Source organism: Rana temporaria, chromosome 9 (genome assembly GCF_905171775.1).
Source record: "Rana temporaria chromosome 9, aRanTem1.1, whole genome shotgun sequence".
In the NCBI taxonomy this organism is placed as follows: Eukaryota; Metazoa; Chordata; class Amphibia; order Anura; family Ranidae; genus Rana; species Rana temporaria.
In genome coordinates, this window is record NC_053497.1 from 5,062,194 (window position 1) to 5,079,272 (window position 17,079).

At 43.2% G+C, this 17,079-nt stretch overlaps 1 protein-coding gene across 1 annotated transcript in view; it reads right to left on the reverse strand.

Annotated features, from left to right (window-relative positions):
• Positions 1-7,820: 7,820 nt before the first annotated feature.
• The window catches only part of CRB2 (crumbs cell polarity complex component 2), a 104,594-nt gene continuing 95,335 nt past the window's right edge, over positions 7,821-17,079 (reverse strand). Inside the window, exon 14 of the mRNA XM_040325086.1 lies at positions 7,821-10,473. Coding sequence (XP_040181020.1) covers positions 10,246-10,473 — 228 coding nt within the window. The 3' untranslated portion in view covers positions 7,821-10,245. The remainder of the gene's footprint in view (positions 10,474-17,079) is intronic.

Sequence of the window (17,079 nt, forward strand, 5' to 3'; positions counted from 1 at the left end):
ACCAATTGGTTCTATCCACTCTATGAGTGACATTCAAATGGGGATTTGTTTTAAATGGTGCAACCTGCCATAGGAGACATCGGCGTCCCTGAACACCCGGGGGCCTTCTGCCCCACACTCATGGGCGTGGAGCTTTTTAAGCAATAGGTGAGTCCTCTTCATTGTTAATTATGCCTTTTCCCTACTCGAGGAAGAGGATGTGTATGTGCTTTTGCACTTCAATGGAGAGAATACAATGATTTAATGTGAATGTATTTAATATTTTTTGCTCTACTCTAGATGCAATACTTGTTTTATGCCTTGATGAAGAATGCGTAGCATTCGAAACGCGTCGGCTTTTCAGCTACAACTTTACCTCCCTTATGGTGATGGTACCGTATGCCGGACAGTATCTGCATCATCCATGTTTTGTTTTTGTACTATGTATATTTTTATAATGCTCGAGATATTTTTGTACATGTTGTAACTATTTTTGTAATAAATTGTTATTTTTTCATATATATTTTTGAAATTTTTATTCGTTGCCTATACAATCCCACTTCATGAGGTATTTTCGATTTATTTGTAGTACTATGGGATGATGGCAACTACATGCTATCATATGTGAGTTGGTTCTTTTTTACTGATCACCAATGTAAGGGACATTCTTCCCACTGATCACCAATGTAAGGGACATTCTTCTCACTGATCACCAATGTAAGGAACATTCTTCTCACTGATCACCAATGTAAGGAACATTCTTCTCACTGATCACCAATGTAAGGGACATTCTTCTCACTGATCACCAATGTAAGGGACATTCTTCCCACTGATCACCAATGTAAGGAACATTCTTCTCACTGATCACCAATGTAAGGGACATTCTTCCCACTGATCACCAATGTAAGGAACATTCTTCTCACTGATCACCAATGTAAGGAACATTCTTCCCACTGATCACCAATGTAAGGAACATTCTTCCCACTGATCACCAATGTAAGGGACATTCTTCCCACTGATCACCAGTGTAAGGAACATTCTTCTCACTGATCACCAATGTAAGGGACATTCTTCCCACTGATCACCAATGTAAGGGACATTCTTCTCACTGATCACCAATGTAAGAAACATTCTTCTCACTGATCACCAATGTAAGGAACATTCTTCCCACTGATCACCAATGTAAGGGACATTCTTCCCACAGATCACCAGTTGTAGATATAGACATTTTTGGCAGAGGTTCCCCGATACCTGAACGTTATTTCAGGGGTTCCTTCATGTCAAATAGGTTGAGAACGGCCGGTGGAGACCCAGAAGTTTACTCTTCATTTTCTATCCACTCTCCTTTCCCCAGTACTAGGAAGTCTATGACCGTGCTACACAATCATCACATCCCGACATTCTCCATATGACGGATATCTTTAGTCTGATGCATTTCATGAAGGTTTCGGAAGTCTCAGCTGTAGAGTGTTTTTTCTTCTCGTACTTCTTTGGCTCTCATGCTAAACCATATCATATTCTCAGCATTTCTAAACATAAGGTGAGGAGACTTCCTTTCCGTAACGATGACTTTGTCCACCTTGTGACTTTCCATCCTTTAGAGATCTCCCCCTCCCCCCCATGCCTGTGAAAACCATGTGAATACCCAGGTTCTTGTTTTCTAGCCTCTTGAAAATTGGTCTTCACAATGGTTTGGCGACGGTTTGGTCCACATGTCCCCGGCTGTCATTAGATGAGTCTCTCTGTAGGGGGCAGCTTGAGGACGTTCCACATCTCCACTCTCGCTCCTTCCTTTTCCTGCCTGCTCGGGCTGTACGTCCCCTGGGTCGCCCGCTTTTTCCGCATGGTTATCATGATAACGGCGATCACCAGCAGCAGTATGAAGAGCATGCCCGTTCCTATGGCTGAGCCAACCAGACTGGGGGACTGCGACTTCCGGGCCAGACGGGGTTTCTGTATTAAATATAGGAAAGTAAAACACAAGACGACAATAACCAGCGGCCAATAGAAACATTTTTATGCCGGTGCTACTGAACTTTATTAACATGTCTGCTTTCTTTTATAAAGAAAAAATAATACATTGTAGCACAGTGGTCTCCAAACTGGGGCTCGCAGGCCAGGTGCCGCCCTTGCTTTTATCTGGACCTCGTGGCACCATTCATCACCTACATCAAGGATCCAGAAGATATCAATACCAACGAGGTCACTTTACCGGTCCGGCGCCATTTTCTTCTACTATGGATGCCATCAAAGTAGACTATGCTGGACACAGTCTACTTTGATGGAAGACTCTTTTAACCCAATACAGATTAGCATTATGGGTTTTCAGAACCCTTGTTTTCGGGAAACCAACTTCATTCATTGGCTGTTGCATTTGGCAGTTGTTTATTATACAATAGATGACCATACAGGATACAACATATACAGATCAATATCATACACTTTATACAAATGAGCCTTCAGCACACAGAACCAGTGTTTGTACAATCACAAGAACATCAAGAGCATTTCCGCTATAAAATTGACCTTAAAGAGTAAAAGGATCTTACCAACATTCGTCCAGCGAATCTGCATGTACATTCGTTCAAAACGAATGTTCTTTTTTATTATGGGCAGTAGTAATTTACCGCATTATGACCACTAGATGGAGCTGAGGAGCATAGGAAATATATACATCTTTGTAACAAAAGATACAAGGTAACAATTCTAGATGACACTCGAGGGCATTCGTAACCATTGGTTACATTTATTTGCCAATTTTCTCTAGTTTTGTTATGTTATATTCTTTGTTAAAAAGACATATACATTTCCTATGCTTATCAGCTCCATCTAGTGGTCTAAAGTGGTATTCCACTTGTTATGTTATATTCTTTGTTAAAAAGACATATGTATTTCCTATGCTTATCAGCTCCATCTAGTGGTCTAATGTGGTATTCCAGTTGTTATGTTGTATCCTTAATTAAAAAGACATATAGGTGGATTCAGAAAGACTTAGGCCGGCGTATCAGTAGATACGCCGGCCTAAGTCTGAATTTGCGCCGGCGCTAATCTAAGCGTATTCTGGAAACCAGATACGCTTAAATTAGGCTCAGATACGAGCAGCGTAAGTGTCTTACACCGTCGTATCCTAAAGTGTAATTTTTAGGCTGACCGCTAGGTGGCGCTTCCATTGCGGTCGGCATAGAATATGTAAATCACTAGATACGCCTCTTCACGAACGTACGCCCGGCCGACGCAGTAAAGATACGCCGTTTACGTAACGCATTGTCAGGCCTAAAGTTATTCCATAAAATAGCTGGAATAGTAATGTTAAGTATGGCCGTCGTTTTCCGCGTCGAAATTCGAAAATTTTACGTCGTTTGCGTAAGTCGTCCGTGAATAGGGATTTACGTCATTTACGTCCACGTCGAAACCAATAGGACCGTGCGGCGGACTTTGCCGCAATGCACACTGGGATATGTAGTTCGTACGGCGCATGCGCCGTTCGTAAAATATGTCAATCACGTAAGGTCACCCCCCATTACCATAAAACACGCCCCCTCAGCTAAATTTGAATTAGGCGCCATTACGCCCGCCCGGTTTACGATACGCCGCCGTGACTTAGCAGGCAAGTACTTTGTGAATCATGTACTTGCCTTGCTAACTTACGGCGGCGTAGTGTAAACACGATAAACTACGCCGCCGCAACGATACGCCTGCCTACCTGAATCTAGCTAATACAGTGAAACCTTGGATTGCGAGCAACGCGGTTAACGAGCGTTTCGCAATACGAGCACTGTGTATTTTTTAAAATCCCGACTCGGTTTGCGAGTGTTGTTTCGCGAAACGAGCAGGATTCAAGCCAAAGCGGTGTGGCCTGAGGTGGGATGGGGGCCCCTGGAGCCGTGCAGAGCCGTTTGGAAATGCTTGGAAATACTCTGTTCCTGAGCCTTGACAAGGTCTTCCGAGTTCAGCTGAGATGTCCCCGGCCTTTTCGAGTGTTTCCAAGGATTTCCGGCGCCCCCCCGCTGGCCGCATGCGGTATTGCATGCCATTGAAGTCAATGCGGAAGAAATTATTTTCGTTACCATTGACTTTTATGGGGAAAATCGCTTTGATATGCAAGTGCTTTGGATTACAAGCATTCTCCTGGAACAGATTATGCTAGTAATCCAACGTTCCACTGTATGCATTTCCTATGCTTATCAGCTCCATCTAGTGGTCTAATGTGGTAGTCCACTACTGCCCAAAACATCAGAAAAATAGCCTAAAGAACATTTGTTTTTGCCCGATTGTACATGCAAATTCGCTGAATGAATGAAATTGAAGATGCTGAACGGTGACCCAATCCAAGGGCTCACTGCGACGGCATTGAGTAGTTAGGTTGGGGGGGGGGGATTGGGGAGGTGGGTAAGTGTACAATGTTCAGGCATTGGGTAGTTAGGTCAGGGGGGTTGGGAGGGATGGGTAGGTTTACACTGTACAGGCATTGGGTAGTTAGGTCGGGGGGGGGGGGGGGGGGTGGGGGTGGGTAAGTGTACACTGTGCAGGCATTGGGTAGTTAGGTAAGGGGGGGGGCTGGGAAGGGTAGGTAAGTGAACCCTGTGCAGGCATTGGCTAGTTAGGTCAGGGGGGGGGCTGGGAAGGGTAGGTAAGTGTACACTATGCAGGCATTGGGTAGTTAGGTCAGGGGGGTTGGAAGGGGTGGGTAGGTTTACACTGTACAGGCATTGGGTAGTTAGGTCGGGAGGGTAGGTAAGTGTACATTTATACAGAGTCAGCTCAGTCAGTAGTATACGCCCCTCTTTGATGTCACAGCTCGAGTTTCAGCAGAAACGCCCATTACAGTCGGGTGGTGAATCCCACTCATAAAAACTGGGGGGTGTGTCCCACAACAACCAATCAGATTCCAGTTGTCATTTTCTAGTGCAGATTAGATTAGAGATAAAAACTGACGGATCACTTCCAGGAGATATCAGAGGAGAACTTGCAGTGGTTGGGATGAGGACAGGGACCCAACGTGACTACCTTCTTATTAATCTTTAAAAAAAAGAATGTTGCTTGTTAGCCAAATTAATTAAAAAATATTAACAAGTAAATAATTTCAATATAATTTTTATTTTTATTTAAATCCATTTTTTATTTTAAATCTAAATCCATTTTTTATTTTAAATTGAAATAAAATTTGTATTTTAAATTTAAATAAAGATGTTATTTTAGTTGAAATAAAATGTTATTTTAAATTGAAATAAAAATGTTATTTTAAATTGAAATAAAAATGTTATTTTAATTGAAATAGAATTTTTATTTAAATAAAACATTTATTTTAATTGAAATAAAATGTTATTTTAAATTGGAATAAAATGTTATTTTTAATTGAAATAAAATGTTATTTTAAATTGAAATAAAATGTTATTTTAAATTGAAATAAAATGTTATTTTAAATTGAAATAAAATGTTATTTAAAATTTGAAATAAAATGTTATTTAAAATTTGAAATAAAAATGCTATTTTAATTGAAATAAAAATGCTATTTTAATTGAAATAGAATTTTTATTTTTATTTAAAACAAACATTTATTTTAATTGAAATAAAATGTTATTTTAAATTGAAATAAAATGTTATTTTAAATTAAAATAAAATGTTATTTTAAATTGAAATAAAATGTTATTTTAAATTGAAATTAAATTTTATTTTAATTGAAATAAAAATATTATTTTAATTGAAATAAAATGTTATTTTAAATTGAAATTAAATTTTATTTTAATTGAAATAAAAATATTATTTTAATTGAAATAAAATGTTATTTTAAATTGAAATAAAATGTTATTTTAAATTGAAATAAAAGTGTAATTTTAATTGAAATAAAATGTTATTTTAATTGAAATAAAATGTTATTTTAAATTGAAATAAAATATTATTTTAATTGAAATAAAATGTTATTTTAAATTGAAATAAAATGTTATTTTAATTGAAATAAAATGTTAGTTTAAATTGAAATAAAAATGTAATTTGAATTTAAATAACATTTTATTTAAAATTGAAATAGAAATGTAATTTTAATTTAAATAAAAAATGTATTTTAATTTAATATATTGTTCAGTCACCCTTGAAATCCACAATTTTTAAAAAACACAAACCTGCATTCATTTTTTTTTTTTACTTCACATGTAACAGATTTCTCACCTGCATGGGAAGACTGACAAGTCAATTCTGATTGGTCGCTTTTGTCCAAAAAAACTTTCTCCTTTATAAATGAGCTGTCTGTATTTTTTTTTACAATGTCCAGTGTAAAACAGTATAAACAGTGTATAGTAATAGTAGTCGTCTTTCTGAAAAGGCTTGATTCCAAAAATATCATTACAAAAAATCAAAAAATACAGTAATAATTATAAGGCACTAAAACAATATATACAACATTTGTCCTCGGGGGGTATTATTATTTCCAGTACTTCACATTGCTGGACAGCGATCACATCCATACATAGAACTGCAGGTAAAGCAGGTGAAAGGTGCATATGAATCTATTGCTTCATTCAGTTTAGTAGATACAATGGGGGTTGGTTTACTAAAGGCTAATAGGCTGTTCACTGCAGCCCCCCTAATCCATGCGCCCGGCCCCCTAATCTACATGCAGGGCACCGGACATATAGATTTCTAGGATTTTTTTTTTTTAGAAGCACGTGATTAGAGCCTGAGGCTCTAATTGGCTTAAAAAAGGGTGGGCTTGGGGCGCAGAGGACTGCGCCCCGAACCCACCCACATGTGTGACAATAGCGAATTAATATATTCACTATTGTCTTCCTGCTTCTCCTTCCGGCCAATCAGAAAGCGGGTCGATTTGCCGAGAGAAGCGACCGTATTGGCCAGGAGCGGGGGGGGGGGAATAGGAGGAGGAGACGCAGGGGGAAGCTGCAGGGCTGATTGATGAACAAGCAATCGACCCAGTGATGGGAGGGGGGGGGGGGTTTGACAGAATGACATGGGAGGTGTGTGGGGTTTGACTGAATGAATGAGAAGGGGGGGGCAGGTTATTTGTGTGCCCCCTCCCCCAAAAATTAGAGCACCAGCTGCCACTGGCCGGAGACGAGGGATTGCTGCGGCTGAATGTAGCGCCGGATCTGGTGGAGGAGTTCTGTCCTTCCCTAGAGTCCACCCTCAGGAAGTCGTGATATGGAAGTTGTGTTCTTCTCTAGAGTCTACCCTCAGGAAGTCGTGATATGGAAGTAGTGTTCTTCTCTAGAGTCTACCCTCAGGAAGTCGTGATATGGAAGTAGTGTTCTTCTCTAGAGTCTACCCTCAGGAAGTCGTGATATGGAAGTAGTGTTCTTCAATAGAGTCTACCCTCAGGAAGTCATGATATGGAAGTTGTGCTCTTCTCTAGAGTCTACCCTCAGGAAGTCGTGATATGGAAGTAGTGTTCTTCTCTAGAGTCTACCCTCAGGAAGTTGTGATATGGAAGTAGTGTTCTTCAATAGAGTCTACCCTCAGGAAGTCGTGATATGGAAGTAGTGTTCTTCTCTAGAGTCTACCCTCAGGAAGTCGTGATATGGAAGTAGTGTTCTTCAATAGAGTCTACCCTCAGGAAGTTGTGATATGGAAGTAGTGTTCTTCAACAGAGTCTACCCTCAGAAAGTCGTGATATGGAAGTAGTGTTCTTCAATAGAGTCTACCCTCAGGAAGTCATGATATGGAAGTAGTGTTCTTCTCTAGAGTCTACCCTCAGGAAGTCGTGATATGGAAGTAGTGTTCTTCTCTAGAGTCTACCCTCAGGAAGTCGTGATATGGAAGTAGTGTTCTTCTCTAGAGTCTACCCTCAGGAAGTGGTGCTCTTCTCTAGAGTCAACCCTCAGGAAGTCGTGATATGGAAGTAGTGTTCTTCTCTAGAGTCTACCCTCAGGAAGTCGTGATATGGAAGTAGTGTTCTTCTCTAGAGTCTACCCTCAGGAAGTCGTGATATGGAAGTAGTGTTCTTCTCTAGAGTCTACCCTCAGGAAGTCGTGATATGGAAGTAGTGTTCTTCTCTAGAGTCTACCCTCAGAAATAAAGGAAAATGTACTGGTGAATGCGCCGGAGTTGTGCAGTAAAGTGGTCACATACAACTGGACCGGACATTCTTTGTTCCAGGTAACAGGCCGGGAATATGGAGGAGAAGGTGTGACACAGTATGGCGGAGTATCTCCTAAATAGCAGGATGGTGACAATCCCATCCAAGAAGAAGTGGGGCAGGTCTGGAGTCAACATGGTGGGAACTCCCATCCAATGAGGGACCCTTCCAAGTCCCTCATTCAGTAAGCTCCGGGAAAAATTCCCTGCCAAAAAGTAACTTCCTTTGCACAGCGAATGGCCTATTTGCCTTCAGTACATCAACCCCAAAAAGGCACAATTGAAAAAGTTATTTGCAGACCCAAGACACAGACAGGCATTTCAATACAGTGTAGTAGTCTCCCAACAACGGACATCATGGAGCATAAATAGGTCAAAAGAAGTCCGGGTTACAGTCCGGGTTATACATGTGATATTCTGGTAGAGAAGATGAACCAAAATGAACTTTGTAGATGCTCCCAAGATCTGAGCATGAAGTATGAGGTGGTTCAAGTGCATATCCAAGTCACCTTCTATACATGGGGGCAAGGCAGTGATGATGGTGGCAATTTGGAAACCATTGATGTTGAATTCTGGTTCAGGTAGCTTAAAGCATATGATCAGCTGCACAAAATATTTCTTTCCATCAAAGGTATTCTGGCTGATTGTTCCATAGTGCCAAGCAACTGTGGTTGGAAAAAAGTGGGCAAGTCCCATGTCTTTAGTGCGGTGAGCATAGTCAACACACTCATTGGGGCACAGAGAGCTCATTGTGGAGGATCCCCTCACCCAGGACCCCAGGGATAGCTCATTATGAAGGATCCCTAACTTAGGACCCCAGGCATAGGAGGAGCTCATTATGAAGAATCCCTCACTTAGGACCCCAGGCATAGGAGGAGCTCATTATGAAGGATTCCTAACTTAGGACCCCGGGGATAGGAGGAGCTCATTATGAAGGATTCCCTCATTCAGGACCCCAGGGACAGGAGGAGCTCATTATGAAGGATCCTTCCTTCGGGACCCCGGGGATAGAAGGAGCTCATTATGAAGGACCCCTCATTCAGGACCCCAGGCATAGGAGGAGCTCATTATGAAGGATCCCTAACTTAGGACCCCAGGGAGAGGAGGAGCTCATTATGAAGGATCCCTCCCTTAGGACCCCAGGCATAGGAGGCGCTCATTATGAAGGATCCCTAACTTAGGACCCTGGGGATAGGAGGAGCTCATTATGAAGGCTCCCCTCCTTCAGAACCCCAGGGAGAGGAGGAACTCGTTATGAAGGATTCCCTCATTCAGGACCCCAGGGACAGGAGGAGCTCATTATGAAGGATCTTTCCTTCGGGACCCCAGGGATAGGAGGAGCTCATTATGAAGGACCCCTCATTCAGGACCCCAGGGATAGTAGGAGCTCATTATGAAGGATCCTTCATTCGGGACCCCGGGGAGAGGAGGAGCTCATTATGGAGGATCCATCACTCAGGACCCCGGGGTTAAAAGGTGCTCATTATGAAGGATCCCCTCATTCAGGTCCCCTTGGGATAGTGAGAGCCAATTATGAAGATCCCCTCACTCAGGACACCTTAGAATAGTAAGCGTTCATTATGAAAAATGCCTACTTCAGGATCTCAGGAATAGGAGGAGCTCATCATGAAGGATCCCTCACCCAGGACCCCAGGGATAGAAGGAGCTCATTATGAAGGATCCCTCCTTTGGAACCCCAGGAATAGGAGGAGCTCATTATGAAGGATCCCTCCTTTGGGACTCCAGGGATAGGAGGAGCTCACTATGATGGACCCCTCACTCAGGACCCCAGGGATAAGAGGAGCTCATTATGGAGGATCCTTTTCTCAGGACCCCAGGGATAGGAGGAGCTCATTATGGAGGACCCTTTTCTCAGGACCCCAGGGATAGTAGGATTTATTTATAAAGGATCCGTCCTTCGGGACCCCAGGAATAACGAGAGCTCACTATGAAGGAGCTCTTACTCAGGACCCCAGGGATTGCAGGTTTTTTATGGAGGATCCATCACTCAGTACTCCAGAGATAGAAAGAGCTCTTTATAAAAGATCCCTCACTTGGGACCCCAAGAGATAAGAGGAGCTCACTTATGAAGGATCCCTCACTCACTTGAGGCATCAAAAAATTTGGCACTTTCAAAAATACAAATGTGAGATGAGGTTCTCAGTCACATGTTCGTGGGTTTCATATCAAACGTTCCTCAGGAGGCACCTTCAAGACGCTGTCCATTTCTAGCCGGGCCCCGGCTACCTCCTGCTGGCTTGGGCTGTATGTGCCTTCCGACTGTCTCCTCTTCCTCGCCGTCAACACCATAAAAATGACCACAATAATAAACAGAAGCACAACACCGCAAGATACGGGGACCGCAACTCCCAGGAGCGGGAAGGGGAAGGCCGAGGCTGAATTGCTTTTCTGCAAAAAACGAAGATGGTGTTACAAGGTCTGCCCCACCGGGGGATGTAGTAGTGAGGTAGAGGTTAGTAAGCCAGACAGAGGCCAAAATTCTTAGACATATCTCAGCTTTTCGCCATCGTCTGGAATTTCTTTACGGCAAATAACAAAAACCCAAACGCCAACGATATCGTTACAAAGCTGTGGTCCACCAAGTGCAGCATGGAAGCATCCAATACAGTTCGAGAGGGCGTTGGAATTAGAAGTTGAGTAGAAACGTGCAACAAGAAAGAAGGGAGGCCGGAACAAGGAAGAATGGAGGCCGGAACAAGGAAGAAGTAGCATGCATTGTTACATACGTGACACAGAAACATGCAGCAGCCCACGGACAGATCATATCAGACCAAATCTCATAATACACGGAGGCTTAGGTTGTGGTTTGGTTCAAATTCAATATGGCGGCAACCTACCATTGGCCATCGGAGATGGTGGGGTTAAAAGGAGAAGAGGTTTTTCCCTTTGGAAAGTGTGAACACTGGCCCGGATTCAAAGAGCAATTGCGCCTGCGTAACCATAGTTACGCAGTGCAATTGCTTACTTGCTCCGGGGTAACGAATGCTCCTGATTCAGGAACCTCGTTACGCCGACTGCAGCCTAAGATATGCGTGGCATAAGGCTCTTATGCCCGCATATCTTAGGCTGCATTCTTGCGATGGCCGCTAGGTGGCGTTCCCGTTGTGCTCAGCGTATAGTATGCAAATTGCATACTAATGCCGATTCACAACGTTACGCGAGCCCTGCGTACGCAGTTTACGTCGTTTGCGTACGGTGGTTTTCGCGTAAGGCTGCCCCTGCTATTAGCAGGGGCAGCCAATGTTACGTATACCCGTCGTTCCCGCGTCGCGAAATTTGAATTTTACGTAGTTTGCGTAAGTGATTCGTGAATGGCGCTGGACGCCATTCACGTTCACTTTGAAGCAAATGACGTCCTTGCGACGTCATTTGCCGCAATGCACGTCGGGAAAGTTTCCCGACGGAGCATGCGCTCTACGATCGGCGCGGGAACGCGCCTAATTTAAATGATTCCCGCCCCCTACGGGATCATTTAAATTGCGCGCGCTTACGCCGGGAATTTTGCCGGAGCGCCCACGCAAGTTACGGAGCTACTGCTCCATGAATCGCAGGTAGCGCAGAAAATTTGCGGGGGCGCAGGGCAAAAACGTTGCCCTGCGCCTCCGTAAAAAAAGCGCAAAGGTACCTGAATCTACCCCACTATTTAGAGAGTGTATGTATAGCCAAATTTTATTTTAGTATTGGATAGAATAGGGCAGTGGTCCCCAAATTTGCAGCCCAGGGGCTGGCTGTGGCCCTCTGCTTGCCTTTATCTGGCCCTTGGGGCACTATTTCACCAACTAACACCAATGATGGAGCACCATTTCCCCTACTAACACAATTAAGGGCACTATATTTCTCCTACTAAAACCAATGATGGGGCACTATTTCTTCCACCGACACCATCGATGGGGCACTATTTCTTCCACTGACACCATCGATGGGGCACTATTCCTCCCACTAATACCAATGAGGGGACACGGATGCCGGGGCATTTTCTACACCCACTAGCCACAGTCCAGCTCCTCTAAAAGTTGAAGGACAGTAAATTGTCCCTTTTGCTTAGAAAGTTTGGAGACCCCTGGAGTAGGGAATGGGTAAACCCCCCTGTAAGCTTAGATTTTTCTGTCTGTGTCCCATTGGGGACATTTACCTTCACATCCTGTCCTAGAGAAGCAACAGGATGTAAGAGGAAATCTTAACAAAATTATGTCAACAAAACAGTCACGAATGGCATTCATTCATGACTGTTTTGCTTACTACTGTGATGGTGCGATTGGCCCACAGGTATCACATGGTACCTGGGCCAATTACAGCACCCTGTACCATGTGAATAGCTGTAGCCAATCACAGATCATAACAGTAATCAAGCTGCCATGAATGAAAGACATTCATGACAGCTTGATTACTATTGTGATGGTGTGATTGGCTACAGCTAATCACATGGTATAGGGTGCTGTGTATGGCCCGGGTACCATGTGATAACCGTGGGCCAATCACACCATCACAATAGTAAGCAAAACAGTCATGAATGAAAGCCATTCATAACAGCTTGATGACTATTGTGATGGTGTGATTGGCTACAGCTAACCACACGGTACAGGGTGCTGTGAATGGCCCAGGTACCATGTGATACCTGTGGGCCAATCACACCATCACAATAGTAAGCAAAACAGTCATGAATAAAAGCCATTCATAACAGCTTGATTACTATTGTAATGGTGCGATTGGCTACAGCTAATCACATGGTACAGGGTGCTGTGAATGGCCAAGGTACCATGTGATACCTGTGCGCCAATCACACCATCACTATAGTAAGCAAAACAGTCATGAATGAAAGCCATTCATAACAGCTTGCTTGCTATTGTGATGGTGCGATTGGCTACAGCTAATCACACAGTACATGGTGCTGTGAATGGCCCAGGTACCATGTGATACCAGTTGGCCAATCACACCATCACAATAGTAAGCAAAACAGTCATGAATGGAAGTCATGACATTGTAATCTGTCCTTCTTCTAACATTGCCTTCTACATACCTACCAATTTTTTTACATCTTTATCTCACTTGGGGAGATTTTCATTCACTTCCTGTCTTGTAGACAAAACAGGAAGTTAGAGAAAAAAAACTTCTGAAATGAGAGGAAATTCCCTTCTGTCACCAGAACGAGGGTCCCCATTCAAATACTTTTCTCTGACAACCCTAATTTTTAATTTTTTTCCTGACTTTCAGCTCCATTGACAGTGGTCACCACCAGGACAAATAAAAGAGAAAATCTCCCTATAACGGAATCCTAACAGGAATTCTAATCCCTTCAACACTCACTCTATCCAAAGCTAAAAGGAAAAAAATGGCTTTTTTTTGTTTGACTATACATAGCTTTTTCTATACCATATTTTATAACAGAATTTTGTTGTGCCAGATCTTCTTTTGCCAATTACAGCACCCTGTACCATGTGATTAGCTGTAGCCAATCACAGATCATAATAGTAATCAAGCTGTCATGCATGAAAGCCCTTTCATGACAGCTTGATTACTATTGTGATGGTGTGATTGGCTACAGCTAATCACGTGGTACAGGGTGCTGTGAATGGCCCAGGTACCATGTGATACCTGTGGGCCAATCACACCACACCATAATAAAAGTAAGCAAAACAGTCATGAATGAAAGCTGTTTATGACAGCTTGATTACGATTGTGATGGTGTGATTGGCCACAGCTAATCACATGGTACAGAGTGCTGTGAATGGCCCAGGTACCATGTGATGCCTGTGGGCCAATCACACCATAACAACAGTAAGCAAAACAGTCATGAATGAAAGCCGTCCATGACAGCTTGATCACGATTGTGATGGTGTGATTGGCCACAGCTAATCACATGGTACAGGGTGCTGTGAATGTCCCAGGTACCATGTGATACCTGTGGGCCAATCACACCACACCATAACAATTTTAAGCAAAACAGTCATGAATGAAAGCCATTCATGACAGCTTGATCACGATTGTGATGGTGTGATTGGCCACAGCTAATCACATGGTACAGGGTGCTGTGAATGGCCCAGGTACCATGTGATACCTGTGGGCCAATCACACCATCACAATAGTAAGCAAAACAGTCATGAATGAAAGCCGTTCATGACAGCTTGATTACTATTGTGATGGTGTCTGTTTAGTCAGGAAGCTAAAAAATGTGGGATGAGAGAGCCACAAAATGTAATACGAAACCAGTAAAATTTTATTGCACGTGTACCACTGGATTGGCGTAAGGCCAGTGTGGTGCCCATATTTAAAAAGGGGTCAAAGTTTTTACCAAGTAACTATAAACCTGTCGGTTTAACTTTTAAAGTTGGGAAGATACTGGAGAGTTTATAAAAGACCACATAGATAAGTTCCTAAAAAAAAATAAAAAAAAGAGCGCGCCTGCGGGTCCCGGGAACTCGACGTTCCCGGGGCGGCCCGCGATTGCAGTCGGCAAAGGCAGAACAGGGGGATGCCTTTGTAAACAAGCCATTCCCCCTATTCTGCCTAGTGACACGTCACTGATGACCGTTCCCCCGTGATCAGGAACGGTCATCAGTGACGTGTCACGTGTAGCCACGCCCCCTAACAGTAAGAGTCACTCCTTAGGGAACACTTAACCCCCTGCAGTGCCCCCTAGTGGTTAACCCCTTCACTGCCAGTGTCATTTTCACAGTAATCAGTGCATTTTTATAGCGCTGATCGCTGTAAAAAAAAGACAATGGTCCCAAAAATGGTGTCAAAAGTGTCCGATGGGTCGGCCGTAATGTCGCAGTCACGATAAAAATCGCTGATCGCCGCCATAACTAGTACAATTTTTTTTTTTTTTTTTTATAAAAATGCCATAAAACTATCCCCTATTTTGTAAACGCTATAAATTTTGCACAAACCGATCAATAAACGCTTATTGGGATTTTTTTTTTTACCAAAAATATGTAGAAGAATACGCATCGGCCTAAACCGAGGGAAAAAAATGTTTTTTTTTTTGAATATTTTTTTTGGGGGATATTTATAATAGCAAAAAGTAAAAAAATATTGCATTTTTTTTCAAAATTGTCGCTCTATTTTTGTTTATAGCGCAAAAAATGAAAAACCGTAGAGGTGATCAAATACCAACAAAAGAAAGCTCTATTTGTGGGAAAAAAGGACGCCAATTTTGTTTGGGAGCCACGTCGCACGACCGCGCAATTGTCAGTTAACCACTTAAGACCCGGACCTTTAGGCAGCTAAAGGACCCGGCCAGTTTTTGCGATTCGGCACTGCGTCGCTTTAACAGACGATTGCGCGGTCGTGCGACGTGGCTCCCAAAGAAAATTGGCGTACTTTTTTTCCCCACAAACAGAGCTTTCTTTTAGTGGTATTTGATCACCTCTGCGTTTTTTTTTTTTGCGCTATAAACAAAAATAAAGCGACAATTTTGAAAAAAAAATCAATATTTTTTACTTTTTACTATAATAAATATCCCCCAAAAATATATAAAAAAAAATGTTACCCTCAGGTTAGGCCGATACGTATTCTTCCACCTATTTTTGGTAAAAAAAAATCACAACAAGCGTTTATCGATTGGTTTGCGCAAGATTTGGAGCGTTTACAAAATAGGGGATAGTTTTATTGCATTTTTATAAATTTATTTTTTTTGTTTACTACTAATGGCGGCGATCAGCGATTTTTTCGTGACTGCGACATTATGGCGGACACTTCGGACAATTTTGACACATTTTTGGGACTATTAAAAATGCATTGTTTACTGTGAAAATGACAATTGCAGTTTGGGAGTTAAAGGGGTTAAGTGTGACCTCATATGTGTTTCTAACTGTAGGGGGGGTGGGGCTGGACGTGTGACGTCATTGATCGTGTTTCCCTATATTAGGGAACACACGATCGATGACGGCGCTACAGTGAAGAACGGGGAAGCTGTGTTTACACACAGCTCTCCCCGTTCTTCAGCTCCGGGGACCGATCGCGGGACTCCAGCGGCGATCGGGTCCCGCGGTCACGGAGCTTCGGACCGGGTCGCGGGCACGCGCCCGCGACCCACGGCTGGGCACTTAAAGAGGACGTATCTGTACGTGGATGTGCCCAGCCGTGCCATTCTGCCAACGTATATGTGCAGGAGGCGGTCCTTAAGTGGTTAAAGCGATGGCAGTGCCGAATCGCAAAAAAGTGGCCCCCGGTCTTTGGCCAGCAAAAGGGTCCGGGGGCTGAAGTGGTTAAACGTTTGTCGTGCAATAAAGGCTTACTGGACTCTTTAGATAACTGGGGATAGACGGCTACATCTAAAAATTTGGATTCCAAGCCCCATCATCTCCATATTCAGGTCCCCCCTCCAAGTATTTTTTGTTCAGGAGGCCGGTGATCTGCCGGTATGGTTCCGGCTATCGTGAAAGTTCCTGCGCAGGCGCAATCTGATCTGCCGATATGGTTCCGGCTATCGAGAAAGTTCCTTTAAGGACTGCGCAGGCGCAAACTTGCCGACGGAAATCTCCGAACCTCGGCCGGCATCCAGGGCGACGTGGATTTCGAGGAAAGTGGCCAGCCGACCTCACGTCCTCGCTCCGCTCACTCGGCCTCCAGGCTCTTTTTTTAACATCCTCCAATCCACGGGGATGTTAAAGAATGAGCCTGGATGCCGGGCGAGGTTCGGAGATTTCCGTCGGCAAGTTTGCGCCTGCGCAGTCCTTGAAGGAACTTTCCCGTTAGTGGAACCTTAAGGACAAGTCACCGGGAAGAGTTGAAATTCTGTATCTTTGTTACTTTGTATCCACCATGACCTTGTTAGTTGGGAAAGTACAAAGGGGTGTTATTGTTCTCCGAACTCCTATATATATATACACAAAATTCGATTGTTTTTTTGGAAACAGTTGCATATAAAATCAGATAAATATTTTGTTACAAAGAAACATGCAAACAAACAGATTGTTAACAGTCGCTTGACAAGCATGCAGATTCCAAAAGCAACAGCAATGAAAGAACGCAGGTTATAGAGAGCCAAGGTGA